This window comes from Amblyomma mixtum, chromosome 5, assembly GCF_055824585.1.
Source record: "Amblyomma mixtum isolate Tamu chromosome 5, ASM5582458v1, whole genome shotgun sequence".
NCBI classification, from domain to species: Eukaryota; Metazoa; Arthropoda; class Arachnida; order Ixodida; family Ixodidae; genus Amblyomma; species Amblyomma mixtum.
The window spans coordinates 78,725,307-78,744,278 of NC_143016.1; the positions used below are offsets into that span (position 1 = coordinate 78,725,307).

Here is an 18,972-nt window from a genome sequence, read left to right on the forward strand (position 1 = left end):
TTTGCTCTTAGCAGAATGGGAGGGATTTCTAAAGCTGAGCAGCTTTCCTGTCTCCCGAAGCCGTGTTGTATTATTGTCTCCTAACGATTAAGCGAAGGCGTAGCGAAATTAAAATGTTCTTTAAAAAAATCTCGCAACACAAAGCAGTGAGAGAATAACGGCTCCTTTCCTTTCCTAAAAACCAATTCTTGTTATTACTTCACGCGTTGCACCGCAACAGCATACCCTGAATGCAGCGGATCGGAGTTTTGTCATTCTGAGGGTACACTAGAACAATCTCTGCATGCACCGATATGCATGAAAAAATTACTAACACCAGGTGAAAGAAGAAAAGGCAGGAGGGATTCCTAGGTGGATTCACTTGATGGGACTCGCGAGGCGAACTCCCCCTGGAGTCGAGTCCGCCCCATACAACCCTCCCGCAACAGTCCCCGTCCTTCTTTCCTTAGCTACGCTAGCTAGCAAGGGAGGGCGCCTGTGCTGCCATAGCAAGCGTCATGAACGGTGCGAGCACCATGCCGGCGCAGCGGAAAGATCATCTTTGGTATTGGGCTTCGGTAATTCTAAGCTTGGTAACTTCGCGAGCGGTATGTAGCCACGCAGGAACGGATCTCGTGAGCTCGCTCCATCCGGCCTTGGAGCATGGGCGTCGCCCAGCCCTGGCCCGGCGTCCTTGACTCTCTAGTGTAGCCCTTCGGAGAAACTTATCTTCGGCTGTCGCTAGCCGGCTTTGTTGTTCATAGCAGCAATAAATTAAACGCCGCTTGTCTGTCGCCACGATGTCACATTCCTTTGTTCCCGTGGTCGGCTTACGCGGCTATGGCGCTTGAGATCACGGAGTGGGGTACAGCGGCTTGACTGTCAAACGTGGGCAGAGAACATATATATTCCTCCCCATTTAAAACCCCATACACTTTGAAACGAAGGGTTGAACTGCAACGAGAGAGCGAAAAAGAGAGAGAGTGAGCCTTCCATGCGTAGGTGGTTCGTGGCTGCTGATTGAAAAAGGTGGCAGCCGCCGCTGTTTTCGTCTCAGTGGCCCTCATGACCGAATAGCGCAGAGTACCGGGCACACACAAAACGAAACTACATGAGGAAAACCCTCTGAACCCGGCTCTTTCGCCAGAACCGGCAGGCGCTACATCTTCACACCGCGACTGCGACAGAGCGTGAGGCAGCACCGAAGCTACCAGTCAAGGCAGTGGCTAGAAACCAGGCACTGGGTAACGCGTTGAAATCCAAACTAGAACATTTACTAAATTCCAAGTTCCAAACTAGATACAAACTAGAAGATAGAACCAGGATAGTTCCAAACTACAACAACGCAAGAACAAGTATGAAAGGGTACACCTTGCACGCTCTAGGCAGCTGAATTTATTTTTACCGTAAATAGCGGTTTACAGTCCGCACCTAATGCATAGTTCCCACGGCTTAATTTTTAACTGAAAGAAAAATTTTTTTTCCAAGATTGTTCGCATCCAGAGCCGGCGCCCGGTGCATAGAATCGCTTTGGGCATTTGATGTCATATTGGGCGATACTGAAAAATAAAACATTATATAGTCTGTAGCTTTAGAAAGCCCGCGAACCCAAAGTTTTATCTTATACATGTATAGCCCGCGGACTGTATACCGACATTTACGGCACTTCTGCATCGAGCTTACGGTACAATGCGGACCATGCATCCTGTGGCCATGACAGGAATTTACCGCAAGAGGTGAATTCAATATGCCCGACGGCGGAATGAATCAGCTACCTGTCGAAGCGGCGGTTTCGTCAAGGACCCTTTTCCCACTCATTGCGCCCCACAGAAAACCAAGCACCTGGCATTAGGAAAGCTGTGTGCCCATTAAAAAACACACCGGTGCCCGGCTCCACTCGATGTTCACACAAAAAAAACACAATTCGTACTTGCGAAGCAATCAATGCCCAAGTAAAAACAATGCGTTGGTTCGCATACTGCTGGAGCAACACAAGGAGGACCACGAATGCTAAGCGTTTGCCTGTGTGCCGCCCACGCTCGCGGCGAGTGTGCGCCCAATGGAAGAGGGGGGGGGGGGGGGGGGGGGAGATGCGCGCACTTGCCTGGTGACCAGGATGGCCAGGTCGTGGTGGTTGGGGTGGCTCTCGTCCGACGGGTTGACGAAGCGCTGCCACCGGCAGAAGCTCTTCAGCGTCCCGTCCGCCGACTCGTCCACACGAAGCTGATCCAGCTCTTCCGACGAAGGCAGAGGTTCCTCCTGCAAAGTGGTACGCCGAGGGGCGCGGGTTCCCACGAGCGCTGACCAGAGCGACAAACGACGGAAGCACTGAGCCTCGGCTCCATATACCTAGACTCGAAACACGAATGTGCCTATATGGGAGTAAAATGGGGAGTAAACTGTCTTGTAGCGCACTCCCTTAAAACACCTTACTCCCATTTTACTCCTTTCTGCTTAAAGTGTACTCCCCGTTTACATAGTTTCGTTTTCCTATTTTTTTGGTGAAATACGTCTATTCTCACTGGTTCACTGTCTGCGCTCGAACGGAGACGATACTACGCAAGGGGCGAGCAAAGCCACCCTGAACAAGTATAGAATTTCTTGGTTATATCCTCCGTCATAGACAGCCCAGTCGATAAGCACACTGCACTACAAAGGCCTGCTTCTACCGTCGACCCCAAATTCAATTTCCAGCTGCGCCCGCCGTGGCCGCCGAATTACTGGTGATTTTAAAACTTCTCTCCATCCAATTATCTGTCGCCCAGACTACTTTCTCCGTCCATTGGTATTCACTGTATGACAGGATCGGTTATCCACTCTACGCGATACGTGTTGTGTGCACTACATGCAGGCTTTGCGAGAGGTTCTAACTCCAAAGGCCGCGCTATTGAAGATACGGAGCACGTCTTCGGAACCGATCGTTCCGGACATCTCGTTTAAGCTTCACAAGCGACGCCTACAGATGATGCAATTCAGTGCCCGTTCGGCAGTGCGATTCACAAGAAACGGGGTATCGAGAAGCCGCCGGTAACGTGGTTAGCACGCAATATCTGAGCGAGCTACTCACACCCTGTTTCTTTTTTACTTTTTTTAGCTCCCGCCACATACGGCTAAGCCAAAAAAAAAAAAAGATCGTTTCCTGCTGACAAGCCAACTGAAAAAGAACAGCTGCTGCGTTGCGTAAACGCGGTATGGCTTAGTTTCAATAATAAAAGAAACCAGCTTTTAAAATTTCACAAATGCATTGCATAGGTATAGTAAAACGCGCTAAAAAAAACACTGTCTCTTAGAAGCGAGGAAGGCGACAACAATTTCTTCACGTTCCCGTCTTTCTCTTCTTATTCAGGCTCATTTCGATTTTCCAGGAGTGAAAGCGGCTAGGAATGAAGTAGCTTTAGGGGTGACTTCGATTCAGCCCGTGTATTAGGTGCGCTGTCTAATGCACCTAACAATCCATCTATTTCTGGGCCGACAGAGAACGCACACTTTTGCGCATGTATGAGCGTAGACAGTGTCCAGACTATCTCCGTTTTATTGAGTAAAAATGCCGTAATACGGTCACGATCAAAATAGATGACACTCAAGAGCTCAATATTTCACGAACCGGACAAAGCTGAGCAGTTTAAGGCGCCCATAATGGCTGTTCCAATATTTACCTTACTGCTGGCGGCCTTCTATTGCTTTGTATTCGTATACCTGAAAGTCTGCGTTGCTGTTACTAGAAAGCCCAGATCCATCAGAGCAGCCGGCGGGCACCCTGACAAGGCGAGGCCTAGAAGTTAAGCCCACTGGAAGCTTAGAACGCCATTCTGATTCGTACATTAACGGCCGCACATCTGCTAATGCACGGACGTTCACGTCATAGCTTCTCGAAGCAAGTATTTAAAAATGATAAATACACACTGAACAATGAATATTTTTCTGCGCATACCTAATATGTCACGGTAAACCACTTCACCATATTCCTCGTGTCATGGTTTATCCTTCTAGGACCTCAACACGTGCTAGGAGCATTATTTGTTTGTCAGCCGTTCAGTACAGTGGGTGCCGACGACGGGGACGTGAGAGCGTACATCTTCAAGGCGAAAATGTCGCCTCCGCCGTGCAGCGAATCGAGTCAGGAAAGGTTCGTGACCCTGTTCAAGTGTCGACGTAAAGCTTCTCTCATATGGGATTCTCGAGAAAATAACCGCGCGATCTGTGAGCAGCAACGCAGCCAGAGCGATGCTTTTACCTGAGCGGCTTCCGGCTCCAGTAGAATCATGCGAACCAAGACCACGTTGATGGCGTTGCCGATGCTCGCGTCGTGGAACAAGGTGGAAACCTGAACAGGAATGCGGGAAAGTAAAGCAAAAGAAAAATGTTGAAGAGCGCTCACGTAACGTGGCACTAGTTTAAGCGACTGTGATATGTATTAAGGGCTTACTAAGGTCAGGGGTTGAAAGAATGTAATAAGAGTGCATGTGATGGGGGTCCAGCTACGAGTTCATTTAGCTGAAACGAACACAGTTAAATGAGTCGCCATGACCTTTTGTAAATTAATGGGTCACATGAGACATGGGTTCCCTAAGTGAACTGACCGATGACGATGCGTGATGTGAACTTGCTAATGATGACAGCATTTCATACAGACGACGGCCACATCTTGTGAAAGGGGGGGGGGGGGGAATCTTGCTATAACCGCTAATTCAGTAAAAAAAAATGTAATAGCTTAAAACTTATCAAGAGTTGATCCCAAATTTCATATTTCCCGCCATTTACTTAGTGAGGATTGAGGATGAAAATGTGTGAGATGGCCAGCCAGCCTGCTTGAGTCGTCCTCCACCTCATCACCGCTTGGATGACACGTGCGAATGAGTACATACACCGGCCCGTTCATGAGTTACAACTCACAAATTTCAGCACAGTCGACGCTCAAAAAAAAAAAAAAAAAGAAACGTTAAAAATGCACTTTCACCAATCTGGAGAAATTCAGAATCCTCGTAAATTTCCGCGAACTTCATTTCCTTCCCTTTCGACACAGAAAAATGGGTCGTGCCGGTTCGCTTAGCGGCTCAGAACGAGGTGCTCTTGGGTGTGCGATGGCGCGAGCGACAGAGTTTCTCAAAATAAAAATAATAAAAGAACAAACAAATACCTAAACGGCTTCTACGAAACCAGCACAATGTATACGTAAAGCAGAAAAACAAATGCCACTAAGAGAGACACATGCGCACACATAAAAAAAAAAAGCGATGTTGTCTGAGGGTGATTTCAGAAATCTCATCAAATGCAAATTGAATATCCGCGGTTCAGAAGTGAATTTCTAGCAGGCAGCCTTGAAACCGCAAACACGGTGAAAACTCTGCGTTGGTGTTTTGCTTTTGGTTTGTTACCCGCACCGCGTCGCCAGAAACGAGGACTGCTTGAACGCCGTACGCTAGCCACAAATTGGACTGCTGTCGTCGCTGTCGACAATTCGAGATCGACACGCAGCTGCTCAAGTTGTGCCCGGGGAGAAAACGAAATGTAAATATTAGGCAACGACCAACAACACAGCCAATAAGAACGAAGCGATTCTCGGAAAGTGCGAGAAGCCGATCGGTGGAAATAAGTAACTATGGAGGCACTGGCGCACTTGATAAACTTAACGTCGTCGAGAAAAATGAAATGAAGTCAGTAAAAATAAAGCTCAACGTTCAGACAAGAAGCGCACGTTTCAACAGCTTTGCTTTGAAGGCATGGTCATGCTTCAGTGCTAAGTAACATTTTAAAGCTCTACGAGATGCTTCAGGGAAGACTAAGTAATTTTACCCGCCGCGGTGGCTCAGTGGTTACGGCGCTCGGCTGCTGGCCCGAAACACGCGGGTTCGATCCGGGCGGGGGCGGCCGAATTTCGATGGAGGCGAAATTCTAGAGGCCCGTGTTCTGTGCGATGTCAGTGCACGTTAAAGAACCCCAGGTGTTCGAAATTTCCGGAGTCCTTCACTACGGCGTCCCTCACAGCCTGTAAATCGCTTTGGGACGTTAAACCCCAACAAACCAAGCAAACCAATCAAAAATAGGCTTTTGGGGTAAAAAAATATGGCTTTTGAAGAAAAGTATTATAGGTGTTGGCGGACACCGTAAAGCCGGTCATTTTCGAAATAGTAAGCTGGTTAACTAATTTCTGATAATCAACTTTTTAAGTATCACAGCTAGACAACTGGTTGCAATTAAAGATTTGTAGCCGGTCGTTAGTAATAGCCATATAAGTTTTTATAATTTCGAAAACGCGATTATCCTCGGCGCTGTTGCTCGACAAAATTTGGCTACACCGCGCCAATATGCAAGCACTTTCGAAACGCATGCAGGCGAAGCAACCTTTCCAGTGCGCGTAACTAGTCAAAAAAGCCAAATTTGTCGAGCCACAGCGCCAAGGGTAATCACGTTTTCTAAATTGTAAAAACTAATATGGATATTACTAAAAACCGGCTACAAATCTCCGATTGCAACTAGGTGCCTAACTCTAATAGTTAAAATGTTCACCATTAAAAGTTAGTTAACCAGTTTATTGCATAAAACGATTCACCGGTTTTTTGGTGTGCGCCAACACTGGTAATACTATGCTTAAAACAGCCATATTTTTACCTCAAAAAACCTATTTTTGAGAATTACTTAGAGTCTTCCCTGAAACACCTGGTATATAAAATGGGTATCGTTAAGATAGAGCTGTTATATACTTTTTTTCTTGAGAATACTCGTAAACAACTTATTCACGATCTGGAGTACCTGTCAAACGCACTCTGCCCCATTTTTCCTCTCCTAATTGTTTCACTCACGTGGTCCGGGTCTGCGGTCATTACCTCCTCTAAGTAGATGTATTCCCTTATGCTTCGCTGCGTATCATAAACTGTTATTGCCTTCCAAGACTGCTGAATATTAATTTAGTTTTCTCGTTATTATTTTCAGACCCACCGGCCTGCATTGTCTCTCTAGGTCCTCTATCATGCCCCCTTAGTTAAGCAGTGTGAATTCGCCCCCTGAGCTAGGCAAGGCAATGTCGTCAGCGAATCGCAGACGGTATTCTCTATTAACGCTTTCCAATCCAGATCCCTGAATACCTCTTGTAAACACGCTGTGAGTAGTACTGGAAAGATCGTGTCTCCCTGTCTGACACCCTTCCTTATAGGGATTTTATTATTTCCTCTAGAGAAGGCTACGGTGACCGTTGAGCCGCTATAGACCTTTTCCAGTGATTTTACTAATGAGTATTCTACACCCTGGTTGCATAATATGTGTATGACTACCGAGATTTCGAATGAGTCAAACGCTTTTTCGCAACCTACGAAGGCTATATGTAGGGGTTGTTCAAGGAAAAATACGTTGGATTGTAACATTACCTAACAAGATTAGATGTTTTCAGCGAGTGAAATTATAAGTAATAATTCCAAACAAATTGAAAATAACTGTTAACGAAATAAGATAGGCCGACAATTAGCCGCGCCTCCTTTGTATCGTGCCTAAGACAGCCGTCACGCAACTAATAAGTACAACTTCTGGCGTACTGTAAATGACTTATTCTTCGTGAGCTAATTATTTTGCGAGTTCGGCAAAAATAAAGGTATAAGAATATTTAGCGAACATTGACTTTCACGGAACTAATGCAGCAGGCCCGTTCGTGCTCCCCTCTACTCCGATCAAGGTCTGTCTGCTTTTTGATGCTGCAAAGCACATACAAAGATCATATGCTTTGGTAAGTGGTGCCCCACTGTCGCGACACTCACCTCAACGGTAAATCGACAGTGGATAAAAAGGAAAGAACACTGATATATGTTGTTTTTCGAAGACAACACCTTTGGAAGTGACTGGAGCACCTGCCGAATTCCGCAATCTCCAGTCAGGCCCCTAAAAATTTCTTTTCGTTAACTCGTCTCGCTCTCACTGTCAATATAGAGCTTTACTCGCAGGAGCCGTCGAAAGCTCCGACCGGTTTTTTGTGGAAGTTTCTGGGATCATCTGGACACTTCACTGAGAGAGAAGCGATATAAAAAAAAAGCAAATAAACAAAAACGAGCGAACGGACAGAAACTCGGGCGATGGTTCAGGAAGGTTAAACCCTTTAAACATCCGCTTCAGCACCCAGCCGTGAGTAGCGAGGAAAGCCGTTTCTAGAAAGAATGGCATATCCTCTTCGGAAAGAAAGCCCGCCAGCAAATTGTACCACGGTACTTTCTACTTCTAGTTTCAGACAGGACCAACGTGCTGAGATCACGAATTTCTGCGCGCAGCAGACCATAAGCCTCATCCGTAAGGTCGTCAAAAGGCGATACGTAATGAAAGGAACAAATCTAATTAGACTCGTACAAGCCTTCGTAATAAGCGGGATAGCATACGTAGCTCTCTTCTTCAATCTAAAAGAGGCGGAAAAGAAAAAGCTGGACGAAATTATTCGCAGATGTGTCAAGCAAGAGTTGGGGCTGCCCAACCGAACCCCCCCCCCCCCGAAAGGGTGCAGTAATGAACTTCGCCAGAGGAAGGATCTCCCCGCTGACGAGCGGAATCCTGCGGACCACAACGGACGATCGCAAAATTCAAGTAATCTGGATACCTGCACACGCATCCGTCGCTTTTAATGAAGCAGCTGACGAACTGGCTCAAGGTCTCGCTTTCCGAGCTGGAGGTCGTACCGAGGGCTTCACAGATAGGGATCGTCTTGTGTGGTATCGAAAGATTACACAACATTACAGACTCAGCAGGACTATAGGTACCCCCCAGCTGACAAAACGCCAACCAAAAGCCAGGCCACCACTTAGCGTCGCCTGCAAACGAATACATTTCCGAACCCGGCGATGTGCAGCCTTTATTACCCGGTTCAATATTCACATCTCTGTAAGCTCTGCACAAATAAAGCTAACCTTAATCCTATCCTTTGGGGTCGCAAAATAAAGTCACTCGGCCAGTGAGAGGCTACATTATTCAGCTCCAGTTCAGAGATTCAACTAGAAGCCGTCCGACTGGCCGAAGCCGCCGAAATCAAGACCTTTTGGCCGTCATCTAAGTGGGGAGCCTAAAAAAACTCCCCTTTCTGTAGGACAGTAAAAGTTCTGCAGTCCAAAAAAATATGGACACTTTGCCGAAATCATTCGTCGGATATATTTCTTGCGAGCTGTAGGCGATGCGCGAAAAATGAAAATTAGGTTATCTCGAAAATTAAGTCGTTCATACAACACCTCCCTCTAATCCACTAATCCACTTTCCATAACTCCAACGACAAACTATGCTAGTGTCATAGTTGCTGGACTTCTTCATCAGTTGAGCTAACATGGGCACCTAAAGCCTACGTCCAGCTTCTGCGCGCTTCCTCGAAGCCCGTACAGACAACCTGTACCACTCCGAACCAGCGTTCTGTGAGTCATTGTCAGAAAGACAGCCACCGGCAAGGCGCTGGCAAGGTGCTCGCAGAAGAACACCACGGCGTTTAATTAATGGTGACGTATCTGCAACCTGCAAGTATTTGTCGGAGAGTGGGGAAACTCTCCAACAAGCTATATTGATATCTGGGCTCATTTCGCAGTCATCGAAGCATGTGTTATGCGGGCTGATTGAAACCGAAGACGAAGCCGAAGAAGGCACCATAGCGATGCAGAATGTGAACGCGGGCGCCGCGACCTCATCCAGAAGAATAGGCGAAGGCAGGCGTAACCAGCGGACATTTAGCAGGATTAAAAGACGATGACGTCTTTTTTTCGTCGAAATTTAGCGGCCATCTTTTTTTCTTAGTCAAGATATTGTTTAATTCGCGGAGTTAACTTCCTCTCCATAACACTCGATGAGTTAAAAGGTTGCTCACACCGCAATGGATCCGTGCCAACTATCCCGGCCATTCTTTCCAACTTCATGATCGTAAAAAACCCTGCAACCGACACTCCTTTTCCCTGACAGTCCAGTGTCATTCACCGACGTGTTTGAAAAAAAAAAAAACTGCAAACAATGCGAGGCCGGATATATGAGCCAATCACCAGGGAAAAAAAACGCCAGAGTTGCCAACTGGAAAAAGAAAAAAAACTTCCTGTGCGCATGCGCTTCACCAGATGCAACAATGCCCGTTGCAGCCGGGCGTCTGTCTCTCTTTCTCTTTCTCACTCACTCACTCTCTCTCTCTCTCTCCCCTCTGCAAGAATGAGTGAAGTGCTGCGCAGAGGAAAGCGGATAGTAAGCAGACGCTGGGTGGCGCCAGGAATGTGCGCAGGCGCAATCCTAATCAAATATTTAGGAGACCAGTTGCCATCGCGCAGCCCCTCACTGCGAGAAAAGCTTCCCAGACAGCATCTCCTGACGGAGATCTCTACATCCAGCTACGCCGGCGACGGAATGAAACACGCCACCGGACACCGTCACCTTCTTATTCTCACTTGAGAAAAGACATGCTCTGGGCGGACAGCTTACTTTCTCTGATAAAAAAGAAAAACAAGCGAAGGAAACGAAATAAGAAAAAATAAACGACCTTTCTCTAGCTCGACACTATCTCCGGCCAGCAGTCTAGATAGCCGCTGCGCAGATTGCGGCCGTAGGCCATGTAAACACGAAAAAAAAAAGCGCACAATGTCCCTGCCCACAATCTTATTGATGCCAAAGTTAACAAATGAAAATTATACCACAGAAGTTATGTGGGAACTGCTTCCCGACCAGAGTTGATGTTGTTCAGCTTACATCTTTTAAGCGACATATTTGCAAGCAAAAGCGGCATCGCTATTCCTCACCACTGAACTGCCCAATGAAATTAACCTGTGTCATATCCGTCCGCTGCAGAAGTATTAAGACCGTGGACGATTTCAACGCCTAGTAACCCCGTGAGGCCATCTCAGCGGCATCCCAGTGCGGCAGTGCAGAAATATGGTCGACAATCGAGCAGTCAAGCCGATCAAGGTCACGCGCGCAAGGGGAAGAAAAGAAAAAGCAAGACACCCAAAGCAAGACAATACAAAACCGAGGAGTGATAGCCGTCCGACAAAAAACTGGTTTCCGACGAGGTTAATTAGAGAAGCGGGCGCAATCTGGCGGTAGCCCGAGGAAGCAGCGCAACCACGACGAATGGCGGCGTGAGCGCGGTACTTTAATCTGGGCGGGCCTCCCGCGGCTTATCGAGTTAGAAGAGCGCAGCACCCCGTAAAACTTCGCTTCCCTCCTAGTTGCATGCAGCGCTGACAAAACCTGACTCCACGCGAGAAGCCCCTGCGCCTCCGACTCGGCGCACAAAGTCAGTTCGGGGCAGTTTTGCGCCGAAAATGAAGTACAGTTTCCTCCGCGGTGCACGCAACAAGTGGCGCGATCGTGCGTCACAGCACTTGCCACCTGAGACGCAAGGATTGGTGTCTGAGCTCGTCGTGGACGTACGGTGCAGACGCGTGCTTTGTCTTCATCGTCCGCTGTAAGGCGGAAAAGATGCACGCAAGCACGCAGTGCGAAAGGAAGCTCTGCACTTCCCAGCTTTTAGTCTTATTGGGGCCTACCGAGCTCCAAGTTCGGGCCTCGCGCGGAAGAAAAAGAAAAGAAAAAGTCGGAAAGAGGAAGTTGACAAAAAAGAAAAGTTAACAATCATCTCCCCCGAGAACCGTGATGCATGGACGCAGAGAGAAATAGCGGCGTTGGGGCCAGAGACATGGGGCTTTATATTGGCTTCATGCTGCCGCGGAAACGTGCGTGTTTGCCGAGGGGCGCCCGGAGGATGAAACAAAGCTCATTTGCTCCCTTTGCCGGGAAAAAATGACGCGCCGAGAAAAAGGTTCATCGTGGAAGCCGCTTTCTGGTAGTGTCTTGGAGTGAGTTCTCTCTGCACTAGCTGCTCCTGCGCGCACGGCTGCGTCCCGATAACGTGGCAATGTGATTGAGAGGTACCGGCGCCCCCGTCAAGTCCGGGATAAGAGGCGATCTGACGGTGAACGAAAACGGCTCGCGGGACTGCCTTGGAGCAAAACGATAATAAAGCGGGACGACGGTCAAGCCAAATGGAATGCCCTAGGGTAGAAGCGATGTGCTCTCGGGGCTTTTAAGGCAGCAGGTCAGAAATTGGTCGAAGGAAGAGGCGAAAAAACGAAATGGGGGATTTGAACAACTGTCGCCCTCATGCGCTGACAGTTGTTTAGTTTGAATGTGTCATTTTATTGAACTGTGGTTTCTTTTTAGAATTATTTTTCCTGAGTCTGAGACGAGCATGCACCGTCGGACGAGTTGAACATCTCGGTGAGCAACTGACGTAGTCGTGCCACAAGGAACACTATGAGGCAATCGAGATTCCTCAAGATCAGCTTGTCCGTTTCAACAGCAATAAGGGCGGAAATGAGAACGTATATGAATAATATCGGGATTACGAACAAAAAACATTACGGGGGGGGGGGGGGGGGGGCGCAAAAGTAGCCTTAAATGGCAAACAAATGCTAAAGAATAGAAATTCTCGCTACTCTGGAGCAATTGGGCAAATCAACTCGAGCGCCGCATGATGCTATGAAAGAAGTAATTCGTTTAAACAGGCGGGCCTACAGTTGGAACCGCCAACGCCTACTGCCACTCGCGAATAGAATGATGTTCGATAGCCATGCAGGTAATACATGAGCACCATGAGAACATGCGCTTTTCCTGCAAAACTGTTGTGTATAGCTCTCTTCGTTGCACAGCAGTGCTTATTAGGCGACCTTTCCATCCCTGCAAGCCACGACAAGTTTCATGACGGAGTTGCTGATTCTAGCACCTAGGTATGCAGAAGGCCTCCTGTATCAAAAAATAGGTGAAGGAAGGAAGGAAGGAAGGAAGGAAGGAAGGAAGGAAGGAAGGAAGGAAGGAAGGAAGGAAGGAAGGAAGGAAGGAAGGAAGGAAGGAAGGAAGGAAGGAAGGAAGGAAGGAAGGAAGGAAGGAAGGAAGGAAGGAAGGAAGGAAGGAAGGAAGGAAGGAAGGAAGGAAGGAAGGAAGGAAGGAAGGAAGGAAGGAAGGAAGGAAGGAAGGAAGGAAGGAAGGAAGGAAGGAAGGAAGGAAGGAAGGAAGGAAGGAAGGAAGGAAGGAAGGAAGGAAGGAAGGAAGGAAGGAAGGAAGGAAGGAAGGAAGGAAGGAAGGAAGGAAGGAAGGAAGGAAGGAAGGAAGGAAGGAAGGAAGGAAGGAAGGAAGGAAGGAAGGAAGGAAGGAAGGAAGGAAGGAAGGAAGGAAGGAAGGAAGGAAGGAAGGAAGGAAGGAAGGAAGGAAGGAAGGAAGGAAGGAAGGAAGGAAGGAAGGAAGGAAGGAAGGAAGGAAGGAAGGAAGGAAGGAAGGAAGGAAGGAAGGAAGGAAGGAAGGAAGGAAGGAAGGAAGGAAGGAAGGAAGGAAGGAAGGAAGGAAGGAAGGAAGGAAGGAAGGAAGGAAGGAAGGAAGGAAGGAAGGAAGGAAGGAAGGAAGGAAGGAAGGAAGGAAGGAAGGAAGGAAGGAAGGAAGGAAGGAAGGAAGGAAGGAAGGAAGGAAGGAAGGAAGGAAGGAAGGAAGGAAGGAAGGAAGGAAGGAAGGAAGGAAGGAAGGAAGGAAGGAAGGAAGGAAGGAAGGAAGGAAGGAAGGAAGGAAGGAAGGAAGGAAGGAAGGAAGGAAGGAAGGAAGGAAGGAAGGAAGGAAGGAAGGAAGGAAGGAAGGAAGGAAGGAAGGAAGGAAGGAAGGAAGGAAGGAAGGAAGGAAGGAAGGAAGGAAGGAAGGAAGGAAGGAAGGAAGGAAGGAAGGAAGGAAGGAAGGAAGGAAGGAAGGAAGGAAGGAAGGAAGGAAGGAAGGAAGGAAGGAAGGAAGGAAGGAAGGAAGGAAGGAAGGAAGGAAGGAAGGAAGGAAGGAAGGAAGGAAGGAAGGAAGGAAGGAAGGAAGGAAGGAAGGAAGGAAGGAAGGAAGGAAGGAAGGAAGGAAGGAAGGAAGGAAGGAAGGAAGGAAGGAAGGAAGGAAGGAAGGAAGGAAGGAAGGAAGGAAGGAAGGAAGGAAGGAAGGAAGGAAGGAAGGAAGGAAGGAAGGAAGGAAGGAAGGAAGGAAGGAAGGAAGGAAGGAAGGAAGGAAGGAAGGAAGGAAGGAAGGAAGGAAGGAAGGAAGGAAGGAAGGAAGGAAGGAAGGAAGGAAGGAAGGAAGGAAGGAAGGAAGGAAGGAAGGAAGGAAGGAAGGAAGGAAGGAAGGAAGGAAGGAAGGAAGGAAGGAAGGAAGGAAGGAAGGAAGGAAGGAAGGAAGGAAGGAAGGAAGGAAGGAAGGAAGGAAGGAAGGAAGGAAGGAAGGAAGGAAGGAAGGAAGGAAGGAAGGAAGGAAGGAAGGAAGGAAGGAAGGAAGGAAGGAAGGAAGGAAGGAAGGAAGGAAGGAAGGAAGGAAGGAAGGAAGGAAGGAAGGAAGGAAGGAAGGAAGGAAGGAAGGAAGGAAGGAAGGAAGGAAGGAAGGAAGGAAGGAAGGAAGGAAGGAAGGAAGGAAGGAAGGAAGGAATGCTGCATCTCTGCCTCGGCAAGCACGGACATAGGGAGCACCAAGCCAAACTCTCACTCCGAGCGCAGCGCTAAGATGTCGACGCCTTGTCGGACTCGATATCCGACGTCGGTGGTCAGCATGCGACGTGCTCACGACTCACCATGTTGAGCACGGTGAGCAGATAGGTCTGCAGGTCCTCGTTGGAGTAGTACTCCACCATGGTGCGGTCGGCCACGAGTAGCGTCTCCACGTTGCGCTCCAGGCTTACCGAGCGGCGGCGCCGATGCTCCCGCAACGTCCCAGAGGAGGAGGAAGAGCCGGCCCCTGCACGACGCGACAACGGCACCGCATGATGCAGAAGGGTTGCCCGCAACTCTTTCCGAACAACGTGCGAGGCCCGAACGCATAAAAGCATGCTTGCGGACACCAGGTCAGTAGTGCGTACCAGCCCTTGAAAATGAGGAGGAGAAGACGGGCACTCGTTACCACCGGCCTGCGGTTATCGGAAGCAAGAGAGCCGACGCTCCGGAAGTTGTTTAGTCGCTGTGTTAAAGTGTGGCTTTAACAAAGGGCACCCGGGAAAAATTAGAAACTTATAGACCCGTTGTCTACAAAACATGGCGGATGCAGTCGAGAGGGGGGCACTGAGGTAAGCGAGCGAGAAAGAGCATTCGTTCCGTTCTCAAGGCCCAAGTCCAAGTTCTCATCAGCGATAAAGGACAAATATTTTCTTTGCGATTGTAGGGAAGCTCACTATAAGAATATAAATAAAATATTGCGCAATAAAGGAGGCCGAAACCTTCCAAAAACTTTTTTTTTCTCTTTTTTGTTCTCTTAAAAGCTACCCTCCTAATTTCGCACGTATTCGTAACGTGAGCGTAAACGAACGAAAGATGTCAATAAAAGTCCCCGGAAGAGCTTGAGTAACAAACGGCACGGCATATACACTTGAGACTCTGGCACTGAAACCGCACTCAGAGCGGAAGGTGTTACGTTTGGACGTAAAGGAAGTGTTGGGGAGAGTCTTGGGTCCGCACCACACTTCCGTTCTCATTTCGGTGATACAGTTTCTTTTCAAAGCTTAGGTGTCTAACCGACCACCGCGTCTGGGCATTCCCTCTTGTGTCGTCCTCCCCACTCACCGCTGGTGGCGCAGAACGATGCAGCCGGGGGTGCCTGTGCATCCAGGCCCTCGCGCGAGAGCCACTCGCCGAGAAAGTCGCCGCTTTCCGGGGCGGCGGAACGTTTGTAGACCAGATGGGGCTGCGGGTCGTCGTGGCCCCGCGGAGGCGCCAGCGGCTCCACCAGGTAGTCCTCGCGGTCAGTGCGTACAAAGCCGGCCTATATTGGGGCAGGGAGAGCGTACAGACAGCCATTACTAATCATCTTCCTCACCGGTGTCGTCGGCGCAAAATCTCAAACGCGGGCGCTGCCAGAAAAGCGCAACGCACGCTTCGGCATTTCAACTCCCCTCACGCTTTACGTGTAGAGGGAGTGAGAGCGGAAACGTCTGTGCTATAACACCAAGTCTGGCGTTAGGATTTCAGGATAGCTCCAACGCATTTGACCAGACCTTCCTAGTAAGTTCACATGGAGGGGAGCGGGCTGAGATACGCGACAGTGACTGAGTGAGCGTGATTTCAACCGCAGACCACACATGCTGTGGACTCTCATCTACTCCAAGCCTTTCTGGCATGGTGTAACATGACGTACGTAGCCTTTCTTTCATATCATGTGCAGTGGGACACAGCCAACAACAACTTCAAAGTTCAAATCGGCAGTCCAAGTTCAAAAAAGCTTCACTTCCACAATAAGAGATGTAAGGGTGGTTCCTGACTGGCAGGTGACCGTGAGCTGGCCAATCACGATAGTTTACCAGATGATGGCTGAAGGTGCCGTCCAACTGTAAACCGATCTTCCTTCGAAACCTTACGAGCGGCACTGTTAATATGACTCCGTGTTCCTTACCTTCTCCATTTTCATCACGCAGCACAAGGCCATAATCTCAAAACATGCTAAATATTCTCGGCCTTTTTTATTTTTCTGAGAGATCTGATACGTTACGACGTGTTTCAAGAAAGTTTCCGAGTACTTCTCAGCACCGGCTGACGTGATCACCCGTCCCCACAGCAGCGGTGTAGGGGCTTTGTCGCATGCAGACTTTGCCTACGGCAAAGCCCGCTTCTCAGGCGGTAGAGAGCCCACGGCTGCTGGGAAGTTTGCTAGCTGCTATATGTTCGGCAAAAGGGAGGAAGGAATGGCTTCGAGATAGGCACTATTCTTTATCCTCGTTCCAACCTGCAGCAAAGACCAGAAATATGTGCGCAGTGATCACACGGGCGACATAGCGGTTGCTGTAGAGTACTTGCACCCGTGTATGCCAGTTAACAGCCAATCGGAGTCCGCTGACTAAAGAGAAGGAGGGCATAATTTTTGCGTAGGAAGCCTACGCAGCACGCGGCAGCCTCCAGCGTACAGTGGCGAAAGTCTTTTTCATTTTTCTTATTCATGGTAAGCCTGAACTGAAAGCCGCGAAGAATGGCAAGTCACCGAAGAAAAAAATGATAGAAACCAATCCGATGACATTTTACCAATGAAAATATACCCGACAGAGATAAAATAAACGAACTCTTAGTTGAAGCACACCTGATAAATATACTCCAGACACACACTAAATGAGAATTTTATGTGCTCAACAAAAAAAAAAGAAAAAGTTATTGCTAGTACCTTTACATGCTGTAGAAATGATGTGGACGCCTGGTGAAGCATGACTAACAGCACAGCTCATGTTGCTGTGGTTTAAATACAGCCGAACATTGCTGTTGCGATGCGTCACTGACGCGCTCATGTGATGTTCTGATTCATTAGACTGCAGCGTGGTCTGAAGACGCTCGATGGTGATGAAAATTTGTTCTTGATTGTGCAGGTCGAGTTGCCATCAAACTCGACAGTGTACAAATATGCCAAGAGAACTGTTTCTGCGAAACTCAACTTCCCCTCAATCTCAGTTTAAACCGAGCGCGAATTGGAATCGTTTCTTTTAGAGCTGGTATGTCGCGACACAAAACTCATTAATCCCAGAACGGCAATTTTTCTCTTCATGAATACAACGGCTGAAACTGGCTAAAGTTAGGAACGGATCAAGGAGACAGGGCTTTGCTCTGATGATAGCTCGTAATTCAGACACCATTTTGCGCCTTCGTTATCTGCAATAATAAAAAAAACGACACCGCTGCAGCTAACGGTACGTCAAGCGCATGTGTTCAGGAACTAATAACGCCCTTGTCTAAAAGTTTGCACAGCGCACAACCCGTATCTCATTACAAAGGGCACACAATTGCGAACAGCGTTTCTCTCCAAGCCGCCATATGTAGCCTTGTTCCGAGAAAATTCGCTCGAGCAAAAGAGACCGAGAGAATCAGGGGAAAACATGAGAGCCCAAACCGAGGTCCGGAAGAAATGATCAAAGTGAGCAACTTTTTCTTTTTCTTTTCACGACAGCGACCGCCGCTTCTAATGACAAGCCGTCTCGTCCTACAAGAATTTCCCCGAGGGAGCAAACGAACGTTCAACAAATCGAGCTTTCATGCATGGATATCCCAGCACCGCTTGTTGCTGCTGCTGCTGCCCTCGTGCGGCGGCATAGGGCACTCGTGCTGCGGCAGATCCAGAAGGAGCCAGTAGAGACGAACAGTGAAAGGGGGGGAGGGGGTGCGCGACGGCACTGATTGAAACCCATGCGAGCGGAAAGAACCGCCGCACAAGGAGGTGATTATTATGCGCACCAGGGGGCACTTCGTGAAATAACGGGAGCAGCAGGCACTGCGCTGAAGTTGGTTATTTTCCCTTTCTATTTATTTTTCTTCTAGGGACCTACACGCTCCGCGCCGGCTACATGGAGGCGAATGAACGCGGGTTATGGGAGAAGCAGGGGCTGCTCGCAGCATACTCCATATTGCTCACGTCACGGCAGGCATCCCACGATTTATAAACGACATGTTCGGAAACGCTAAGAGTATGGCAGAATATAGAGACGCCTCTGCACTCAACAAAAGCACCCACAAGAAAAAAAAGGAACACTAGGGCAGCTGTTGCTCCTCAGTTCGCCGCGAGAAAAAGCGTTGCAGCACTTTTCAGCGGAACAAAATTTCGCAGCAAAAGATTACGCCCGCATCATCAAATCCTGCGGAGAAGAATTGGCTCCGCCTTTCAGAACGGACTAGCACGCAAAAAGTAAACACAGATACATAATTATATTGTGCGTTGGCAATGCGATAGCAATGGAAGGTTCTGATGCCTTTACCGGAACTGACGTCACTTCCGATGTGGTGGCGACACCTCCCTCTAGCCAATGAACGAATTTTATGACAAAGAGCACATTTAGTTTCCCCGACGAGGCATTTTATGCAAGCGCACCAGTAAATTAACGAAATCGTTATGATACAGGTGCATGTCCTAAGCCTAGACTCGCTTTCTGAAAGGAGAAAAACAAGAACAGGAAAAACACAAGCGTCTGCCCCCCCCCCACCCCCCCCCCCCCTTTTCATACAGCCGTAATGCTGACGCGCATCTCCGATATTTTCTTTCATTTAGTGA

At 48.5% G+C, this 18,972-nt stretch overlaps 1 protein-coding gene across 1 annotated transcript in view; it reads right to left on the reverse strand.

Annotated features, from left to right (window-relative positions):
- Positions 1 to 18,972, reverse strand: part of LOC149342741 (A disintegrin and metalloproteinase with thrombospondin motifs 7-like) — a 120,771-nt gene that overhangs the window by 35,067 nt on the left and 66,732 nt on the right. The window contains exons 3-6 of the mRNA XM_089545214.1: positions 15,519 to 15,717; positions 14,537 to 14,700; positions 4,214 to 4,303; positions 2,084 to 2,238 (exon numbers count right to left, since the gene is read on the reverse strand). Coding sequence (XP_089401340.1) covers positions 2,084 to 2,238; positions 4,214 to 4,303; positions 14,537 to 14,700; positions 15,519 to 15,717 — 608 coding nt within the window. The remainder of the gene's footprint in view (positions 1 to 2,083; positions 2,239 to 4,213; positions 4,304 to 14,536; positions 14,701 to 15,518; positions 15,718 to 18,972) is intronic.